At 47.2% G+C, this 22429-nt stretch overlaps 1 protein-coding gene across 2 annotated transcripts in view; it reads right to left on the reverse strand.

Moving 5' to 3' along the window:
- The window catches only part of ANK3 (ankyrin 3), a 182533-nt gene that overhangs the window by 36641 nt on the left and 123463 nt on the right, over nt 1-22429 (reverse strand). For both annotated transcript variants that reach the window (XM_063307756.1, XM_063307757.1), the window contains 7 exons: nt 18547-18649; nt 18096-18202; nt 11479-11703; nt 4838-4992; nt 3156-3367; nt 1760-1967; nt 437-533 (listed from right to left, as the gene is read on the reverse strand). In XM_063307756.1, the coding sequence (XP_063163826.1) occupies nt 437-533; nt 1760-1967; nt 3156-3367; nt 4838-4992; nt 11479-11703; nt 18096-18202; nt 18547-18649 (1107 nt within the window). The remainder of the gene's footprint in view (nt 1-436; nt 534-1759; nt 1968-3155; nt 3368-4837; nt 4993-11478; nt 11704-18095; nt 18203-18546; nt 18650-22429) is intronic.

Genomic DNA, 22429 nt, shown 5'->3' on the forward strand with positions numbered 1-22429 from the left:
CTGGGTTCTCCTCCAGAGACCAAGCTCTTGCCTTTGACCCACCCCTCCCACCATCCCTCCTTCTGGCTTTGCACAGGAAGCTTATTAAAACCAGAGTTGCAACGTTTTGGTGGATGATGGCTTGCTTTCAAAAGTGCCCTGAATGCAGAGGAATGACGTGTGGCAATCTTTCCAGCTACATATGGCTGTCTGTAAGTGATGGGAGCTGTAGTTCTTGGGAGCAGCTTGGGTGATTTAGGGCCACTCTCTACTCATCCCACAGGGTTGTTGCTATGGGGAAAAAAAAAGGAGAAAAGAATGCAATTCATGCTGCCTTGAGCTCCTGTCAGAAAACCAGTCAATACGTCCCAGTACGCACGTGTGATCTCTGTTTTCAGCCTGTAAACCTCATAAAAGGTGACGCTAGTCTGCCTTGCATTCTTTGCTTTCGTCCTACCTGGCTGAAACATTGGTTGTGAAGGAGACGCAATCATTCACAAAGGTGAGGGGGGTGGTTCCTGTGATGTCTTCCCACTGTGCTGGTGAAGTGCCTCCTAGAGAAGAAAGGACACACACCTCTTTTAAGAAAGGAGAATCTCAGCTTTGCCACAATCTGAAATTGGGCTTCTGTTTGATCCAAGCTTTATTGGCGCGAGAGCTCCCAAATCGCAAAGCCCTGGACTCCTGGTCTTCGTCTTGAGATGGGGACCATTGGGAGAGGAGCAGGGTGCGTCTGGGTGAGGAGGGTCTGAAGTCTTGGGGGGACTCAGTCCCAACCTTGAAGTAAGCATAACTGACAAAGGAGATGCTAGAACAGAGGGAGTCAAACAGTTGCTACATATGGTCCCTGGGGGTCTTCCAAAAGCAACCCTGGGTAAGGGCACCTAAAAAGTCGGGAGGAAAGTGCACCACATCATGTAAGGTCTCCTGCCAGATACATAGATAGATGGATAGTTGGATGACACATGCTACTTATACTCCAAAAATATAAAATGTTTTAAAACAATATTCAGCAAAATGTTTAAGCAGTTTTCTGTTTAAAGGAAAAGATGCATATCAAAGGTCAAAGGCCATAGTCAGGAATTTCCGGAAGGAGCACAGAAAATGTAGACTTTGGCCATTTAGAATTTAGCTGACTTTTTGGAGTGTCTCTCTTCCTTCCAGCCTCCCAATAGATGTGAATGTGCATACAGGTAGTCCTTGCTTAACTACCACAATTGGGACCAGAATTTCAGTTGCTAAGTGAAGCGGTCATTAAGCAAATCTGACCTGATTTTACAACCTTTTTATGGCAGTTGTTAAGTGAATCACTGTGGGGGTTAAGCGAACCACATAGTTGTTAAGTGAATCACATGGTTCCCCATTGATTTTGCTTGCCAGAAGCAAAACCATGACCCCAGAATGCTGCGACGGTCATGAATGCAAACCGGTTGCCAAGCACCCAAATCGTGATCATGGGGATGCGGCAAAGGTCTTAAGTATAAAGGCTGGTCGTTAAGTGATTTTTTTCAGCACTGTTGTAAGTCCAAACCATCACTAAATGAATCGTCATTAAGCAAAGACTACCGATAGTCTAATAGGGAGTTAGGGAAATCTCTGACACTTGCCTGAAATTCAGACCAATCAAGCAGGTCGGCCATCTGCCCATCCTGCTCAGTCCAATCACATCAAGGCTGGGGAGACAAGACCAACCCCATGGGCCACACAACTACTGGAAGGCGCTGCCAGAGGGCGTGCAGCCCATCCTCGGGAAATGCAAGTGCCCCAGCTGGGGTCCCACCTGTGATGCTGCACAGCAGTCGGAGGCTGGGCGTGGTGTCCCCTTTGTACCCATTGGCCACTCCTTCCCCTGAGGGCGGTGGCACCGGAATCGTCATAGTGATGGGCTTATGGAATTTCCTTCTTCTGGGTTCCACGGTGACAATGGGGCTGAAGGTGGCTTTGTTGCCAAGGATCTTCTTGACCATTTCGTCCTGCACTGGTTGAGCCTATTATTAATTCAAGAAAGAGTTTAAAATTCTTATGTGTATTTTTCTCCAGGAAGAGTTAGTTGTTCCTTTTTTTCAGAATGAGGATGCTATGTCTTGTTACTTTTAAAATCGTTTTGTTCTATCAAACCCACTAAACATACTCATATAAGCTAAGCTCAGATCTTAGCGACCATACCCCTGCAATGTCCTTGGCAACAAGATGGGGCTGCTTTTCCCTTGAATCCCCCCCTCCAGGCACTAATGACCCCCTCCCGACTTACCCTCTGAGACCAGCCAAGGTCAGCTGCCTGCTGTCACCTGTCCAAGTGTCTTAAACAAACAACTTCTCCTAATTTGACCAAGTTGCTCAAAAGTCCTGAATCTTAAACACCTACTTACAATCCTCTCAGAGTCTATCCTTCCAGGATTATAACCTAAGTTTTAAAGTCATCCCCCAAGTGTGAGAAACACACAATTCTTAACGTCCTGAGAAAACCCGTACTGGGCATACAGTCAAGCAGAATACACCCGTTCCTGGCCGCAGCACAGAATACAGCATTAGCTTTCCCATTCCCATGACCCGCCACTTCAGAGCCCCAGAAACATCACGTTTTGTAGCCTTTCTACAGTGCACATACAGGAGGTAATGTGCAGCCTGCATGAATTCAGGTTTGAGGATAAATGTTCATGACAGAAACCAGTCAAATGAATGCAGAACCAACACCTGGCCCCCCTGTATTTACTTACTGGTCCTCTATTAGTTTCAGCCCTAAAACAGTTTCTCTGAAATGGGGGATCTAAATACATCTCCTCATGGTGATAGAACAACAATAAATCTCCTATGCAAGTGTTGATACAACAAAACATAATGTTTCATTTTGTCCTGAATGGAGTTGAGATGCTGGGTAAGAAGACTCCACAGGTCAGTGAAACGGGAGGGAGAAAACCCCTTGGACTTTTAGGAAGCTGTACCCAAGAGGGATTTTTGAAGACTGGCTGAATCCTCTCTCCATGGGAAGTCAGGAGAGAAGCCCTGCCTTGTCTGCTTACCAGGATCCAACTGTCCGCAACAGGTGACCTTCCATAAGGAAGTGCAGAGGTGGAGCATGCAGCTCTGTCTGCTTGCTGGGCCATGATGGAGCCAGCCAGCCTCTGGTCTGCGCTTCCTCTTCCTTGGGGGGCTTCTCAAGACAAGCAGCTCCTTACCTGGAGGCCCACTCGTATTCTTTTGGTCAACGCTCCTTCGGGGAAGGCAGCCTGGACCCGAGGCAGAGTTGTGCTGCTTAAGATGCCTCCTTCTGGACCAATCTGGTTGCTTTCTTGCTTAATCCGCGAAACCACTGCGAAGTACTGAGGGAAATCCTTGGTGACAATTCTGCAGATGCGTTTCTTCTCCAGTTCTTCTACGCTGTCCAGCTCTAGGGAAGGAAAAGGACTCCAGACTCACCTCCACATCACCCCTTAGAAATTGCCACTGGGCCCTGCAGGGAATACCTTCACTCTGCCTGCCTCATGCTCAAACCTTTCTGAATTTACTTCGAAGCATACAGATTTTTAATTTTGAAAGCACTTTTTCTACCCTATTTTGAAGCTTAGCGTTAAGCCTTTTCTCAGAGTTTGTTTGTTTGAACGTCGAGCCAGACAAGAATTGTACAACTCTGGAACCCACATTTACCTATTTAATTTACACTGTACTTTTCTCCCCAAATAAATTAGCAAGCTTACAGTTAAAACATAAAAAATATATATCCAGAATCCTCAATAAAAACACACCAGTAAAAAACCAAAATTAAAAAATTAATCTGCATTTTCCCAGACTAATAGAAGGGCCCCCCTCAAAGGACTTCAAAAGACTTGCAAGGCCATAACCAGTGCTTGTGTTGGGCCCGGGCAGAGACCACCAGCCAGCAGACCTGCTGGAGCAAGACATCAGGACAAGTCTGGTGGCACCTTTTCAGACTAATCATTTCTGATTAAAAAGAAGCCTTTAATAAAAGGCTCTTAATAAAGCCTTTTAATAAAATTTGCAGTCTAAAAAAATGCTACCAGACTCTGATTTTTGGCTCTCCTCCTGCAATATCTGCCAGATCAAGAGAGTCACATTCTGAATCTCCTTGGGTGCCTCGGTCCCTTCTAATACCTGTCTTGGCCAGTAGGTGGACATGCCCTCAGCAACACCATGTCAGTTTTAGCATCAAAAAAGGTAAGGAATGGGTGGTATCATTTAGCAGACAGCAAAGATAACAGGCAGCTCTTCTAGTTCACAGAATCACAGAGACTTGCTCAGTGTGTCTGAGAGCATGCTATAATGCTTGTTTCGGCATCTCTTCATTGGAAGAAGCCCTTCCTACAGAGAGGACTTGCCTACCAGTCCATGCATCATTCCCGGAAGAACATGAGAAGGACAGCAAGCTAATGCAGAGGCAGGTTCTGCGAGGCCATGCAACTCCAGAGGGAATGTTCCCACCCAACATTTCAAGAGTTGCTTCCCTGGCAAAAATGGTCCAGACCCATGGTTTGTATCAGAAAACCATGTTAACAGTAACCGAACCGTAATTCAGAAGACCAGCAGTGAGCCGGGGAGGCAGCAATAAAAATGGAAATGTTAGAGAAACTGTTCGATATTTTTGTTCTATCTGCAACAGGACAGTGTTCACTAAACAGATAAAACATCAACGTCGAGTTAACAAAAATGTCAAAAATGGTAATAAAACAATGGGGAAATCTGTAAGCATATATTGTGATGGTTAAATGGGCATCATTTATTTCCTGCCAGAAGAGAATTCTGCCTCTTCTTTTCTGCACTTTCATCAGTGCTTCCTGATCGGGAGTACACATTCTTCACTTCTGCATCATGCTGTGGATATTTGCAAGGCGCACGTGGTTACCTTCGTTCATGCTGCTCAGTAGCTCAGTGAGATTCTCAGGCTTGCTGTCGTACTGATGCTCCTTCCAAGTTTCCCCGTTTTCACTCCTTAGCACGATCAGCTCTCTCTCCTTTCCCCGCATCGATCCAAAGTGGGGGATTTCCACCACGACCGGACTGCACCAAAGAAAAACAACGGATGGCTAGAGTGGCTGGACAGATGCCCCTGCAGGTGTTTTCCCGAGGGTCAGGAAAGGGCTCAGTCTGTCAGGCAGTTGCAAGCAACTGACAACTGGCAAAGGCACAGAATCTTCCCAGCTTGACCTGCAAGGGACCATTTGATTCACTCCAGCGCCACCCTTCGGGAAAAGCAGACGCAGGAGTGCTGGCAGACGCTGATTTACACAGAAACAAGGAGTTACAAAACTACACATAAGCAAATGAGGAAAGAGGGTTTTGGAAGTTGCTTAGGCAGAAAGAGGTCATAGTCAAGATAGGTGGATTTGGCAAGAACGTTCTGCTGTGACAACGCAAGTTTTGAGGAAAGCTGGTTTCTGTGCCGTAGCTGCTCTACATCATGCAATGTATGTTGACGTGGAGATTTGGTTTTTTTCTGCATTCATAATTTCTTCTGCTTTGGGTAGGCGTGGAAAGAAAAAGAGGGTGCACAGGACCCAAGTAAGTGAGAATCTTATTCAGCACCTGCCTGGCTTCCTTTTGAGACTTCCCCAGCTGTCTCCCCACCCTGGGCCTGGATATCGTGACAGCCGCAGGGCTGCGACTTTGCTTAATAACTCCCGCAGGTTTCAATTTTGCTTAGATGGGTAAAGACCAGGGTTTCTCCACCTTAGCCATTTTAAGAAGGGCGGACTTCAGCTCCCAGAATATGCTGGCTGGGGTATTCTGGGAGTTGAAGTCCACACGTCTTAATTAGGCTGAGGTTGAGAAACCCTGGCATAGACAGAGAGCTAGACAGATGGATGTCCATGAGTATGCAAACAGAGAGAGAGCCAATCCTGCACTTACCCAAAATGCAAAACTTACTCAGGGTCTGTGAGTGTGTGTGTGTGTGAGAGAGAGAAAGAGAGAGAGAAAGGCTTTTCATATTGTGCCTCCAAATTCCCTGCAAAGAGGGATGACACAGGCACAAAACAATAAAGCTCCGTTTCCTGATGAAAGCAGCCTGTCTAATTGTGAGCATTTCAAGCTCTCTTTTCTGCCTAGCCCAAGAACACTGCAGAAGGGAATGGGGAGAGGCTGTGTCAGTCTCAAGAAGCTGGTTTGGGCTGCAGCATCCCAGCACGTGGGTTTTCTGCTTGGCAGAGGGAAAAAAGCACCCCCTGCAAAGCAGCCCCCCAAAGAGGAGACATGGTGCAGACAGGCTACTTCTATTCTTTCTCGGGTGAAGAGCAGAGCTTCCTCAGCAAAACACTTGAGATGGGATCAGACAAAGGGATGGCTGCAACTGAAACGCAGACGAGAGTCTGCAGCACAACGGGGTGCAGGTCCCGCTGAGTTCCCTGAGCCTCGTTCCAAAATAACCACGTCCTGGAGTGGGCTATTGGGGCCTGGTCGCCACTCTTTGTACCCAGGCCAGGCCGGGGTTCTGGTGACCACGTGGAGATGTGCAAGCTTCTTCTCTGAGGATGGTTTTCAACCTCCAGATCTGCTGTCCACCACTCTACCTGGTGGCCTCTCACTCAAGTAGTAATTAAATTAGATTTTGGGGTGGAACCAGCCTAGCTGCTTGGTCAGGTGCTGCCGCCCCTTCTGTGATCAGATTCTTACCCTCTTGCAGCAGATGGATTAGTAACTCTGCTGTAGGCTGTGGCAGAACAGCTCTGTCATGGGGGGGGGTCTGCAGGGTATGGTCGAAAAAGTCAAGATGGGGGCCACAATGGTGTGACTAAAGCTCCAACTCTTTTTTATATCTGTCGCAACATCATGTCTGCCATCTTCTCTTTTTTGACCGTGCACCGAGGACACCCTGTCTCCATGGCTGTAACCTACCATGCCGAAGTTATTCCAGCGGATCAGCCACACAGAAGCCACCCCCCCGTCTTTTTTCCAAATACCAAGAGGCAGGTGATTTGCTGAGTCACTGACCACACAAAACAGCCATCCTGGGCAGCAGCCTGCATGCCCCGAGTTAACTACGGTCACTCTCAGGCAGCGTAACTCGGAGCTTTCCACCCAGGATTGCAAATACCAGCAAGGAAGCTAAGCAGAGGCACCCTCTTGATTTTCTATATGAAAAACCTCATCACAGAAACATGAGCATTTATGGATTACGCGCCTTTAATACATTTTGGTGATTTCCCACAGAAACTGCACGGAGCTTGATCGATGGGAAACAAGGATAACTGATTGTATTTTACGCTCCCAGAGTATCTGACCATGCTGCGAAAAGGCACTGAGTGGGATACAGGTTTTCTCCTGCATTTCCAGCTCTGGCGTTAGTAGCAACAGAATTTTTTGAAGTGACAGGGCATCCTCCAATTAATGCATCCACTTTTACACCACTGATTTCATTATGTACCCGCTTAATGCCACGAGATGGAGAGCTTCTTAATTCGAGTTAAACTGTGCCTTTCCTTATTTTTTTCCCAAACACGGATTGTTATTCTAAATGCCGTGGTTGGAAAAACAGCAACTTCTCCAAGGGCTGCTCCGTCTGCTAGTCTAACTTTAGCTGCGTGCTCCCCACGTACAACATATCGAAACACACCAACAATTCCTTCTGAATGCAATCTTTGTTGGCGAACCTGGCAGAGGCTGTCTCTCCGGATAAAGCCCACACAGTTATGTCCACGAATAGAAACAAAACTCACAGGGAAGGTAGAACAGGGACGGAACGCCAGGGCTTGGAACAGCAGGACAGATTAAGTTTCACAGTGGTGAAATACCAGCTGTCGATATGTTTAAGGCATTCAAAGATTCTAAACATGAATATAATACTTTTCAGATTACAGTAGATGTGTAACGTGCATGTGTGGGTTCTAAATATAAATGTGTGTAAATTACATACACACACATAAAGGTATAAATTATTTATTTACATACATTCATACATACATACATACATATGGATGATATAGACTGGAGAGGGGGAAAGATTGAATTTATTGAACAAGACCTCCTTTGCTGACAGGAGCAGCCAACCTGACACTCCTCAACCTTTCAAGGATTTTCCGGCTGCATTCACACACACAGCAAGTTTCCCCAGGCAACTTAAATATATACACGAAAAAAAGCATATACATATACATTTTAATGGGGTAGGGGAGGGGGACAGGGATTTGTAGCCTTGTACATTGTTCCAAGCCCAGCCCATTTCCTTAGGTTAGGGTTCCATGTGAACCCCGCCAGGCCAGCTGGGCCCTTTCCAGAGAGTTTGGGCGTACAGCCCTGAGGGGTCTTGGCAAGGAGGTCGACAGACCTAACGGCAGGGGTGGAAGAAGGTGCAGCCCGACTGATGATAGGCCGCCAGGTTGGGGAGGCTCCTTCTTCAATGGCTAGAGCAGAGGCACACTAGGAAAGTCACCCCTCTGCCTACTGGAGCTCTTGTGGGGGATCTGGGAGGCAACCCCTTTCACGTGTCTCATGTTCAGATGGACCATTTCCGCTAAACCCTCTTTCAAGTCCAGCTTGACTCTTGAGATTCACAGACATGTCTGTGTAATTTTCTTGGCCATAAGGAAGCAGCCGTTTATTATTGCCTTCTTCCAGGAAGTTGTTTGTTGGTTGCTTTCTTTTGGCCTTCCCAGGCTAGCCTACAACCTTGGTGTTCCCCAGAGGTGTCCCATCCAAGTCCTAACCAGGCCCAACCCAGCTTAGCTGGTGAGCCCTGGTAAAGTCAGTCTTGGTTACCTGCTGAGTCGCAATCTTCAAATTCAGGTGACATCTATCTACTGTATAGTTGTCCAAGGACAAAAAGACTGGGCATGCCTATAATCATGCAACTGCAGCTGCGTATCTTAAAAAGTAAGCAAGCAAAGGAAAAAACAGAGAGGGCTGTTGAGAGGATGATCCAGTTGGGGACCACAAGAGGAGGCATTGCAAGGATTTCATCCTGCGGGCCCAGCAAGATCCATATCCACTTCCTCCCTCCTCCAGAGTTGCTCTCTGAATTTAGAGGACAGCTCTCACCAGCACTGACGGGAGTTTTTCTCCTTACATAAAGAGCCATTTTACGGAGGTCACATGCAGGTTGGGATTACATTGAGGAAAATGGATTAAAATCCTTCCTCACTATGGCACCACTCTGCCGTGAGGTTGCTATTTACTTTTTTAAAAAACTCTTAACTGCATGAGAGAGACACTCACCTACTTTTAGTTCTAGCCAAGAAACACATAAGTAAAGAGTGTGACTGTGTTAATTCTGGCACTGAACTACAGGTAGTCCTCATTTAGCAACCACAATTGGGACCAGCAACTTGGTTGTTAAGTGAAGCTGCAACTGAGCTCATGGTCTTCCTTCAGCTTTCCTTCGCTTTACAGACCTGCGATGGTTGTAAATGTGAGGATTGGCCATAAAGTTACTTTTCCATCACCATTGTAACTGTGAATGGTTGCCAAACAAGGCAATCCCTAAACAAGGACTGCCCATATATATGAGAAGTTCTCTGTTTATTTATTTGTTAGATATCTATCCTGCTCTTTAATGACATTTGTAGGAGTGAATCCTCGGCTCCCAATGGTCCAACATCTAAGCATGCATCAGTTGACTTCTGAGAATTTAGGTAAAACCAGAGCAACACAGAAATGCAGAATTTAGAACAACTTCAACACATTTCAGCTGTTGGAGTTACCCGTGAGGTTCTGTTTTATCGGGGTCCCGAATAGTATGAGAGCTGCATTCAGGTTCAACCAAATGTGAGCATGAATGCGACCTCTCAGAAATGCTTGAATTCTGATGCCCTCCAGCAGCAGATGGCTAGGGGAGTAGATCTCCAGACCTCAGGAACTTTCTAGAGCTCTCTTCTCCAACAATGTACTTTCCAGCTGTCTTAACATCAACATCCATCTGCCAGCAGACTGGAAAAGGCTGTTCTACAGCAATGGAAGCTGCACATTAGTGGGTTCACGGGGAACATTTATGCCCAGCCCTCTCCAGTTTGGCCCCCTCCAATGTCGCTGGGACACCAGTCTCTCCACGCTCAGGCAGCAGGGCAAACAGGTGTGGATTATGGGAGCTGTAACTAAGTACATTTGCAGAGCAGCTCTTTTGGAAAGTTTACAGCCCACCCAGGTCATTATCAGACGTGAATGGAGGATGCCTGATGAAATGTTGGGTGTGGTCACATCCAGTGAAGAGGGGCAAGAGGACCTTGCAGGGATTCCCTCTGCCCTGATCCGTGTTTTCATTCTGCTAACCACTACACAGTTATGATGGTTGGACCCCACTGTCTTGTGCTTGAATTGGGCCACCCTTGTATTATAAATATGTACTTGCTGAAAATGACCCAGTTTTGGCCATGTCCTTCCTCCACAAACTGACTTCAAAACCTTGTCAATAATTCCTCTGCCAGCAGGATTAAAATAAAGAGACTACCACTGCCAGGTGTTTTGGGTGGATCCTTCTTTTTTTAAACGTGTGGTTAATGTAGCTGAGACAGTAAAAAAAAAAACATTTTAAAAAATTAAGAAAAAGCACAGAACTTATGAAAGCAGAAATGCTTGCAGTGAATTCCACATGCCTTGAAGCACAAGATCGGTTTTATAGGAGCAGTGCTAGAAGATAATCAAGCCACCATGGTTTTACTCTCTGTGATATTTAAATCAACCGGAAGCTTTTGCTGTAATTGTTGTCGGGAACGTAAAAGAAATGGGGATGATCCAAACACAAAACCAGAGAAAAGCAAGTCAAAACCAAAAATAAGAAAAGAACTGCAGACATTTGATATCTTTGCTTAGAAACAGCCTACCCAATAAATTTTGTTCCTTGAGGCCCAAGCTGCAGGATTCGGCTAACCATGCTCTCGCCCTCATTTAAAGGGGGAGGCTTGGTGGGAAGGTGCAGTTTACTGGATAGCATCCATGCAGCAGGAAGAAAAACAAGAGGGGAAATTAGGAGCAAGAGGTCATCAGGACAGGACCTTCCTACCAAGGACCACATATGGTAATGAACAAAATTTATCATTTCTAAATATATATATATAGAGAGAGAGAGAGATGAATGGATCCCTCCCCACATCCTATGGGCTTGTTTCTCTCTACCCTTGAAAAATGTTTGCTGTTGGCATTTTCGCATAGGTTGACAGCTACAATATACTCAAGTACAGGTTAATTCTTCTCTTACTCTTGGCAGGCAACTGCTAAGGAAGAGGGAAAGGTGGAACGGAGTAGATCTTTGAAGCGAAAGGGGGTTTACTGGCATGGACTGCTCTGCACTGGATTGGGTAGCACTTCCAAGAAGCCAATCTGACCCCGGTGAGAGAGGCAGATCTCTGCCGACTGGGCTCCCTTCTGCCCTCAGCCCCACCCCACCTCTTCTGCAGGAGGTCCCTCTGGACTCCATGGGGAGCTTGGCCTCAGGTGAAGCAACACATGTCACAAACAAGTCAACAAACACTCAGATGGTGATTACAACAGGAAAGACGAATATCCGACAGATTAAGGGTGAAAAGCCACGCAGATAATCAATCTGGGCAAACAACTTACCCCAGGAACTGGGCCCCCGAAGGCCCCATCTCAATCAGCCTGCTGGCCAATCCTTCTCCTTCAACCATCGGTGGAGGGCTGGCCAGCTTGGCTCTCTTCACCAAGCGGCAAGTGATGCGGGTGGGAGCTGTGCACTTGCGTGGCGGAATTATGATCCTCATGCCGTGGTGGCGGCTGCCACGCATGGAGCCCCCCCGGGCATCCACCATAAAGCTAACCAGGAAACTGGAAGAGGAACAGGCAGCGTCAGGAGACATTGGCAGGGCATTTGAAGGCTGAGGAGCAAAAGATCTATAACACCAACCAAATGCATTGAGAAGGAAAAGCCTTCTGAGCATGGCCCAGCACTTACAGGCCCCATTTGGTGCAGCTCTACTCAAGGGAGACTCCACTGAGCCTACTCTGCTCCCGTCAGCAGCCAAGACCGACGCGGCTTAACTGGGATGGAAACGCAGAGGCCTGCGCTGCCGTTTGGCATCTGCTGCCTCAGCACAGGGGACACGTCATTCTTTTCACGAGATGTTATTTTTAAGAGAAAGCCTTTTTTCCTATTTTAATCCCATGATCGCATGGCACCATGGTTAACCATTGCACCGGTGTCTCCTACAGTGGAAATGTTAGTGTTTTATTCATGCACTATCAGCATGATCAGTTAATTATTTAACAATTCTTTACACTCTATTTCTTCAGAAACAATCAGGGCAAGTGCACACATGACAACACTTTTTCCCCTAAAAAATAATAGGCTTTGGGCAAAAAAACTGTCTCCTTTCTTTTTGCCTTAAAATCTCTCGGCCCTCCATGCTTCATCCTGAACCTTTGTGTTTCTATTGCAGTTCCTCCTAATTCTGTGGTCTTCCTGGTGGGCAAACCTGGTCTCCTCATGAATTTGATCCACTGGAGGATGTTCTAGTTCTCTTTTTAAAAAATTCTTCCAATTCTGCCTGGCTCAGAGGGCAAAAGTAAAGCCAAGCCCAGTTCCTGGTGGCTTCATGGACATCCACGTGGGTTTCCTCAGTGATAAACGGCACTTAGGAAAGGGGTTTGCCTTCTTCAAGACTGGCTTTCACCTTCCCAGGCTAGCCTGGAATTTGGGACTTCCTGGTGGCCTTTCTGCCAGGTATTACCCAAGTCCAACCCTGCAACCAGGCAAGGCTGCTGGAACACTTAGCCAGACAGGAAAGTGCAATGCAGTTGAAAATGAGTTTTTCTGAAAGTGCACCTTACAGGCGAAGGGCTGATGGGAGACATGTGCTCCATGAACAAGCTTCAGCCTTGTGTGTTCCCTTCAATCCTTCCAAACAGGGGAATGGAGTAAAGCCAGAAGCTTGTTTACAGTGAGGTCCATCTAACCCACAGACCATGTTAGGATTAATTACAATTTGTTGAAACAAGTCAAGAGAGCTCCTTTGAAGGCAATGGCAAACTACTCCCATACTGTTGCTCAGAAAGCATCATGGACATGTCCAGGAAGCCACCAGGAGTCAAGCTTGACTCAAAGAAGTCTTTACTTTTAAGGAAACTGAGGCACCAGGGATGGATCTCCTGAATCACTTTGTGCAGCCCTGATGTTTTTCCAATCATAGCAGGGCAGGAAATAGGGGAAAAAATGTACTTCCCAAAGCCTAGGAAAAGGAACATGAAGTCCTGGTCCCACTCACTTTCCTTGTATCTCCAGCACATCCCCCAAATGATAATTAGGACTAGCCACAGCTTATTTGGCTGGAAGAAAGCTAAGCTGACATTAGTTAAATAGGCAGTTTCTGGCATCCTCCTTGTAGCTAGGCTGGAGGAATGGGGGTGGTTGTGTGTGTGTGTGTGTGTGGTGGGGGAAACGAGGCTTGTTCATCTAATGGCAAATGATGAACCTCAGCAGACATGTTCCAACAAGATCCACATCAGTTCAAGAAACTGGCTGAATCCCAAGCTGATCACCAGCAGTTGGCAGGAAAATATTAAAAAAACAGAGGAAATTCTCTATACTTTGCCTGTCCAGAGATGAATTTAGATTATTTTGAAGAGAGGGACATCTAAAGAAATCCACATACCAAACTGTGAATGGGATGAGACCTTAAATGACCCTCGGAGCCCTATGGATAAGTTTGCCCCATGATGCAGGATCCTGAATGCACCCTTGTGTGGGGGTGCATTTCAATAATCTAATGTACAACTTCTTGAAGACAGTAAGCTAACACACCAGGGGAGTCAGACTGATGCTTTTTCTTTGACGTGCTAGTCAAAGAAATGTGGGGATCCCCCACCCTTTGTCAACATTTAAATGAATTTCTCCAGCATCATGTGAGACCAGTGTTTCTCAACCTTGGCAACTTTAAGATGTGTGGACTTCAATTCTCAGAATTCCCCAGCCAGCAAGGCTGGCTGGGGAATTCTGGAGGTTGAAGTCAACGTGATTGTAGATAACAAGATGCCTCCTTCAAACTCTGGATTAAAAAAAAATGGACCAACATTGATTTAATATAGATAGAATCATGCAGGAAAAAAAGGAATTGCCTAAAAATTCGCTGCCTGTGCTCTCCCCCGGAATAAATCACCAATTTGTTGCCCATGTATTTTTGCCTTGAGGCTAAAACCTGGTCTCCCTCTTTCACTCTTGGGGAGTCATCCGCTGGACATGCAGTGCAGCAGGATGGTGTCTGGAATAGATTTGACTTCCTTCCCAAACACTGATCTGTCCTAAGAACTCAGCTCATCATCTGTGCATATTCTTAAATGGCTCCCTTTTGCTTTGTTTAGTCTAATCCACAAAACTCAAAAGTTTGCAAGGCCTGAAGGATTTTTTTAGTAAGTTTCCTAAGCATTTCTGGAGGTAATCTTTCTGCCTGACCATTTGCTTAAACAGCGCCATTAATCCTCAAAGTGAACATGGGCATGGTTAAGAGCTGATCATGGCTTGATTTGTCAAGCTTGGCAGGTACCTTGAAAGTGAGACTATGGTCCTCTGGCTAGAAGGACCACAGAAGTGAGCCACAGTTTGGTTGTTGACCGTTTTAGGAATGGCTTCTTTCTCATGAAAATTCTTCCATAGATCCTCACTGGCAAATTCAACCATATTGAGCAGGGATATGAGACTTTGGCAATTCCTCTAGCTTTTCTTATCAAAATGCCCACTGCCCCTTTGTCAAGTAACTTGTCTATCAGCCCTCAAATATATCAGACATTGTTTTTCTTCATGCACAGTTTGTATAAATCACAGTAATAGTTAGTGACCATCTAAATCATTATCAGACTAATGATATGAGTTACAGGACAATTTCTAAAGCACAATACTAAACGCAACAAGAAGACAAAAGTGGAAAATCTACAGTAGAAGGTGGAAAGACTGGAGATGCACTAAAACATTTACACACATTGCAACTGGGGAGGAAAAAAAATAAACATATATAGAAGCAAAATGAGAAGTCACAGACAGCGTCATCACCTTGAATCATACTGTGGGAGTGGAGAGGAATAGCTGCAAAATAATTTAGAAAGCAAATTGGGGAAAAATTAATATGAGATTATTAGAAGCAAGCAACAAAAGTGTTGATCATAAACAAAGGCAGAATAACAAAAGCAAAGCATTTCAGTTTGGTCATAGGGTGGTGGAGGGAGATGGGGGTTATTTTCCTTTTTAAAAAAGAAACACGCTATGTGATAGCAATATGCATTTTACTGAAATTAAAACCTTTGCTAAAAATAGTAGGGCAATGAGGATCCTTAGCTCTTGTATACTACAGGAAAAAATTAAGTACTATTTTGCACCGCCCATGCATTCTTGGAACCTGGATTATGTTAAAAGTTATAACACTGTTGGCAAATGATGTTCAGTTGATTTGTGCAAGCAAGTACAGTATTTTAAATGTTTGAGAATGCAAGCTGTCTGAAACAACCCAACACTGAATGCCTCTGCATGTTTCCTGGGTTCAAAGACTGTCCTTAGACGTTGTATGTTCAGTTTGATTTTGGTTTAGGCTGTTGTTTGATCTTGGCTTAGGCTGTTGTTTGATCCCAGCCACTACTGGTTGAAAACCGTGATTTATGGTTTGTTGGGCTTGCATATATCTAGGAGAAAATACAGTGCAAACTTTCAAGATAAATTGCATTTGCAACAAGGCCCTGAGATACTACCCCTTGCATCAATTAGCGCCAATTGTCTCTGCTCCTCTGTCTTGGACTCAGTGAAGAGACTAGAAGCATTTGCTTCCAATTTCAATTAGTCACAGGTTAGGGTTCCATCTGAATGCTAAATCATGGTTAGCCTTAAATGACATTTGTGGAAAAATCCAACAAACATCCAATTAACCTAAAAAATAATGGGCTGCAGACGACTGAGAACACTGAAGGACTATAGCAATTGTTTTGCCTAAACACCACAATGGCAGAGGCAGGAAAAGGAACAAGCAGGCCCAAGCCCTCAAATGTTGACATTCTGAATGCCTGGATGACCTCTACTAGGAGCCATGCATGTTTCTCCAGGTTCTAGAGAAAATATGGTAAAAGTTTAACAGTGCGTGTCCACTAATGCTTGCCTTTTATCAGTGGTGTGAAACCAGGGTATCTCGGATACAGTAGCTACACTGAACTCTTTAACTAACATGCTTGAGATGGACGGCAAGGGCTTTCTTGACGGCCAGCAACCTGGGGCCCGAGAGCCATGGGAGGCCCCCCAAAGCCCCCTTTGATGAATGCTCTTCAGAGTCCCCATTTGGTATGTCCAAGGACTATTTCCATAGCAGGTCCCTTGGGTCTGATGTGCAGAGTTTAACAGCTGGTGTTGCAGCAAACTTCTACAGACTGGTTGGTTAATCATTCAGTTGGGAGTTATTGGGAAGGGGGTATATTTGCTTGTGGCCACCTTTTCGCCATCTCGCATAATTCACCACTGTTTCATCTTTTGGGGGAATCCAAGGCCAATAAATGTTGCTAAACACTGCAGAGGTAAAAATGTACTTTCTACCCTGCAGGAATGTTTCCTAGTTGACTTTTATGGGACAGGAGGCAAAGTATTCTTGCTCTGAGCCATGTAAGAGAGGATGCACCTTTTCAAACGCAACTGCCCACTCCGTCTTTCATGCATACAGGACGCATCAGCTATGAAGATGACTGTCACCATATTAATAGGGCCACTGATGATGTTGACTTTTGGGGGACCTGGAAGTTTATTCCATACTCCTGGAATGAATTCAAATAAAGCTGACCCTTTCGGATAAAACAGTGAACACAGCTAATAAAGATTAGGAAAGTTCATGAAGAATTAGGCTATGCATCTTTTTAAAAACACCATTCCTATTTTGATTTGGTGGCAGGAAAATTATCTTGCTAGTAGCCCTAATTATAGATATGCTTTTGCAGGAAAGAGGAAATGGAAGATACCTTGTAATTATAGCATGTTTAAACATTTAAAAATAGTCTTTAAAAACTTTGAGAGGGCAATTACTGACATTTGAAAAAAACACATTTCCTTTTTTTTTGGCAGGCATAATGAATCTTACAACTTACTGGGCATTCAAATCAAATTAATTTGCTTAAACTGGAGTGAAAATCAGGGAACTTGAGCGGTTTTGTTCACACATACCCATTTCTCTGAATGCGCCTAGCCTAACTAATTACCGACACTAATTTCTTTGCAACTGGTGCATGTATGAAAAATAAAGCCTTAGATTAGGTGTAAATTTTACAGAATATCTGTGTTCCATAATTTACTCTTAAATCAGAACAGTGGCCTAAGGACTTTTGCACAGTTATTCAGGGGGAAAACAATCAGCAGATGAACATGGAGGTTGTTTTCGAGGCCTCTTGGCAGCTGTAGCTGCTGGTGTGCTCTGAACCTATCGGTTGGGGCTCACGAAGCACAGGGTTAGATTAGAAAGCAAAACCAGTCACAGCCATAAGCAGATCAAACACATTTCTCCTAGCATATAGAGCGGTTTCCAGACGTCTAATTAGTTAGAGGAATGGAATCAGAATTTGCATCTATATATAGGAAATGAAAAGGTTCTTCCACCTATCCAAGATGAAGAAACTCAGCCTATTTCAGTTTCTCCAAATACACCCAGTTGAGTCATGGGTTTAAATTTATTTACAACAGCATCATGGGCTAGAATGAAAAGTGTCTTGCCCTCAAATCCCAACAGCTGTTCTTAGAGCAAGGAATCAAACCAAAGAGATTTGGCACTGGTATGAATCAGGAGCTTCTGAAAAGCTGCAACTCTCTTACTATGGAACAGGACCACTGATGGCTTTAAATGTTTAGTGGAAGAGCCATCTAATAACGTATCTTCTTGTGGCTCTTTCTTGCTTTTGGCTGCTGAAGTGGTGCCCAAGCTCAAGTCAGACTAATATTTTGAAGATACTGGTTTAATTGTTTTACTATCAGGGGCATCAACTTCACTGCTAGGTTTCCTGTTCTGTGCCTCTTGATTGCTGTGAGCGCCTCTGAGTGTTGGTATCAACACAATGGCCGCATAGACACTCAGTGACAACACATACAAATTCCACTGCTGGCACGGAGGAAGCACAAGTCAAGGAAGGGCACTGTGAACAGGTTATTCCCTCTCCCCCAAGCCACTGCCTAGTTGCACCCAGGATGAAGAAAGGGAATTGTCCGCACGACTCACCCGGAGTGAATGGGGCTGGAAACAAGATTAACGCTATCCAAGGTCTCTGCAGCCCAGCTGTAGTGCCGGAGGGAATCGGAGTCCACTTCTCGAGGAAACGTTGGGGGCTTCAAAGAGATCGACAACAAGAAACCAGTAAGTCATCCAGGAAACAAGAAACATTCTCTGTGCTCTTTAAATGGCCCTTTATGAAGCAGCGTATAAATTACTGTAATACATAAATTAATAAACAAATACAGGCTTTCTCCATCTTCTGCCCTCCACATCTGCTCAACTACAACTCCCAGGAAGCATGCCCAGGGTGTGCTGGCTGGAAGGGATGGGCACTCAAGTCCAATCAAGCTGAAGGACACCCAACTGCGGAAAGGCAGTTCAGGTCAGGCGGAGCATCATGATCCGCTTAGGGTGTATTTAAATAACCCCCAGCCAGAGTCTCAGGGAATAAGCTCACCGTGTCCTTTGGTGGCACCAGAAGTTCTTCAATCATCACGCTGTCCCGAGTGTAAGAACTTCTGTTCAAGGTGTAGGACCTATCCGAACTGAAGGAGCGGAGGCTGGTTGTATTTACAATTTATCAGAGAGTGTGGTGATGAGAATGAGATGAACAAAAGAAAAATTAATTCATGCACCTTCCAGGGAGTAAGCTCAAGTTCCTAAACCATGTGTTACTGATATGGGGGAGTTTAAAAAATGATACAAATGCAGTTTTAACAAAAAATTTAGCAATTCCCAACTGCCCCCATTGGTTAAATCCGAAAGGTTTCACCGTTTATTCTGGCAATTTCATTTGTAAAAAGAAGCCTTTGGATATCGTCCCTCAGCAGACAATCAGCAAATATTTAGATGGGAATAAGTTCCACCAAGCTGTCAAATTTACTCCTAAGGAAGTAAAAAGAGTTGTCTAAAATCAGGGTGCATTTCCCTGAATGCAGTAAAAATGCATATTGAAGTTCAATATACACTCGGTGTCATGCGCTGCCTACCTCTGAATAACGTTCAGACACTGGGTTGCAAAGCAGGCTCTGGTTTATTTCAGGATAGGTACAACGTTGTTAGAAAAAAGCTGAGAGTGACAGGAGCGCGCCGGTGCGGGGTTTAAATACCCCGCGCCGGTCAGCGCCCCCTCGCTCTCGATCACGTCACCCCCCTTTGTCCCATGTGTTGCCCTGCCATTGGTTGAGGGTTTCCAGGATCGCCCATCCTCCGGTTTTCAATCTTCTGCTGATTGCTTTCAGCTGGGCGATCCCCGTTGCAATTGCCGCTGATGGCTTGGGTGGCTCCGTGATCCGTTTATCTATTGTCTATTAGCCGTTAGTCGTTGTGGGTTGATGGCTACTTAACTTGTCCCCCTTCACCTATTTCCTTGTCATTGTCATGAGTGCCATTGCGCTGATGACTTTAGCTCAACGGCACTCATGACATACTGCCCCCTTTCCGAATAGTGTTCTCCCCCGGGTTTCTGGGTTTTCCCCTTAGAGCTGTCAAAACGCCACATTTTTTTTTTTTTTTTTTTTTTTTTTTTTTTTTTCAAAAGTTCCCGCCGGAGTAGTTGTCGCCCCTCCCTTTGCTCTTCCCTCTACCACGTGCCTTCCCAGGGTGTGTCCATGGTGCGCATGCTCGGGTTCTGACCTGGCGTGCGCATGCTCCAACCACACCCTGTTTGTTTGGTTCAGTTCGGCGAGGCGAGAGGCGTGGCTGGTCGGGTGCTGCTCAGCTCCAGGTAGGGCCCTTTTTTGCTTATTTGGAGTGCGTCGCCTTTGTTGTGTCTCCTGGGCGTTGCCCCCAGGTTGCCCTGTTGACTTGCTTGCCACTCCCCCGCGGCCAGGGGGCGGGGGGAGGGTGCTGGCGATCGTTTGTCACCACCCCGTGGGCCCGGGGCGGGGGGAGTGAGTCCCGGGGGGGGGAAGGTCCACCCAAGTCGCGGGCTTGGGGGGGGCCCTTTCCCTTGGGGCACGGGAGGCGGGGGGAGGCCTGCGGGGGGGGGGGTTGGTTTTGCTGACCTTGATTGCGGTTTGTCGGGGTATGCCCGGTGAAATGCTCTGGTCAGGTCAGGCGCGTTAACGTTGTGCGCCGCCACCCATTCCGGGTGGGGGAAATGTTTCCACCTGACCAGATAGTGTAGAGTTCCTCGTTGCTTACGGGAGTCGAGGATGTCCCTGATCTCGAAGTGGTGTTGCCCGTCGATCATTAGCGGTGCGGGCTGTGGCATGCTTGGGTGCCATCGGGAGGAGGTCGCCGGTTTTAGGAGGCTGGTATGGAACACCGGGTGGAGTCTCCGGAGGTTGTGTGGCAGGTCCAGGCGTATTGCTACCGGGTTCACTATTTGCGTGACTCGGAACGGCCCGATGTACTTAGGCCCCAGTTTTTTCGAGGGTTGGGTTGACTTTAGGAACTTGGTGGAGAGATAGGCCATATCCCCCGCCTGGAACGTCGGTTGTTGTCGCCGGTGCTTGTCGGCCTGCTCTTTGTAAGCAGCCTGTGCCTCCTTCAGCGCCGCCGTGATTACTGGCCATGCTTCCGCGATCTTCCGTCCCCAGTCGCTGGCGTCCACCTGGGGTTCCGGGGGTTGAGGTAGCTCCGGTATGGGGACGAAGTCGCGCCCCGAGACTACTTCGAACGGGGTTTTTCCCGTGCTCGTGTGGACGGCGTTGTTGTATGCGACTTCGGCGAACGGGAGCAGTTCAGCCCAGTCGTCCTGGTGGTAGTTCGTATAGGATCGTATAAATTGCTCTAAGGTGGCATTAAGAACCTCAGTGGCTCCGTCCGTCTGCGGATGCCAAGCCGTAGACAGGGCCTGTTGGGTCCCCGTCAGCTTCAAGAAGGCCCGCCAGAATTTGGAGGTGAACTGTGTGCCCCTGTCGGTCACCACACGTGCGGGACATCCGTGTAGCCTGTACACGTGGATGAGGAAGAGTTTGGCTAGTTGTTGTGAGGATGGGACTGACGTGCAGGGGATGAAGTGGGCCTGCTTTGAGAAGTAGTCCTTCACCACCCAAATGGCCGTTTTCTTCTGGCTGGGTGGGAGGTCCACTATAAAATCCATAGAGATTTCCTCCCATGGGCGGGAGGGTTCTGCCACCCGTTGCAATAGCCCCGCGGGTTTGCCTGGTGCCCGTTTGGCCCTAGCGCACGTTGGGCAGGACGCCACGTAGGTTTTTACGTCTCGCCTGAGCGCGGGCCACCAGAATTGCCGCCGTGTTAGGTGTAGGGTCTTGAGGAACCCAAAGTGTCCCGCTTGCTTGGCGTCGTGTGACCTATGCAAGATCGCCTGGCGTTGCGAGTCCGGGACGTAGATTCTGCCTTCCCCCCATGCTAGGTCTTGCGCCATCGTTACCTTGTCGGGGTTTGCCAGGAACCAGGGGTCGGTTTTGAGGGCGGCGGCGAGGTCCGTGCGCATTCCCCCTGGTAGTTGCGGTTGCCGTCTTTCCGTCGCCGGTTGTCCCGCCGTCGGCTGCGCCGTAGCGTCGAGCTGCCTCCGTGCGCCGCTTCGGGTGGTCACGGCCATCCCCAGTTGCGAGGCGGATAGGACCGTCCCAATGGTGTCTGGGGCGGGCTCTTCGTCTTGGGGCAGCCGGGAGAGGGCGTCGGCCAGGAAGTTCTTCTTGCCCGGCATGAACTTCAACTGGAAATCAAAGCGGCTGAAGAATTGTGCCCATCGGACCTGTTTTGGGCTAAGGCGTCTAGGCGTTCGTAGGGCCTCGAGGTTCCGGTGGTCCGTCCAGACCTCGAATGGTTGGGTGGCTCCCTCGAGTAGGTGACGCCATGTTTCTAGTGCCGATTTCACCGCAAAGGCTTCTTTCTCCCAGACGTGCCATCGCCTCTCTGTCTCGGAGAACTTCCTTGACAGGTAGGCGCATGGTTTCAGGAGCCCCGTGGAGTCTTTTTGTAGCAGGATGGCTCCCAGGGAGAAGTCTGAGGCGTCGGCTTGGACCACGAACGGCCGTTCTGGGTCCGGGTGCGCGAGGATTGGCTCCGTCGTGAACAGCGCTTTCAGCTTGTCGAATGCGGTCTGGCACGCGGGAGTCCAATTCAGCACTGTGCCTGGGTTCTTGGCGCGTCTGGTGTCCCCCACCCCTTTGGTTTTGAGGAGGTCCGTTAAGGGGAGGGCTATCTCAGCGAACCCCCGGGCGAAGGACCTGTAGAAATTCGCGAATCCCAGGAAGCTCTGTAGTTGCCGTCTGTTGCGGGGCCGCTCCCAGTTTAGTACCGCTTCGACTTTTGCGGGGTCCATTTCGATGCCGTCCCCGGAGATTCGATACCCCAAATAGTCTAGGCGCTCTTTGTGAAACTCGCACTTTGTGGGCTTTGCATAGAGCTGCGCCCTTCTGAGCTTG

This window comes from Candoia aspera, chromosome 6, assembly GCF_035149785.1.
Source record: "Candoia aspera isolate rCanAsp1 chromosome 6, rCanAsp1.hap2, whole genome shotgun sequence".
Classification (NCBI taxonomy): domain Eukaryota; kingdom Metazoa; phylum Chordata; class Lepidosauria; order Squamata; family Boidae; genus Candoia; species Candoia aspera.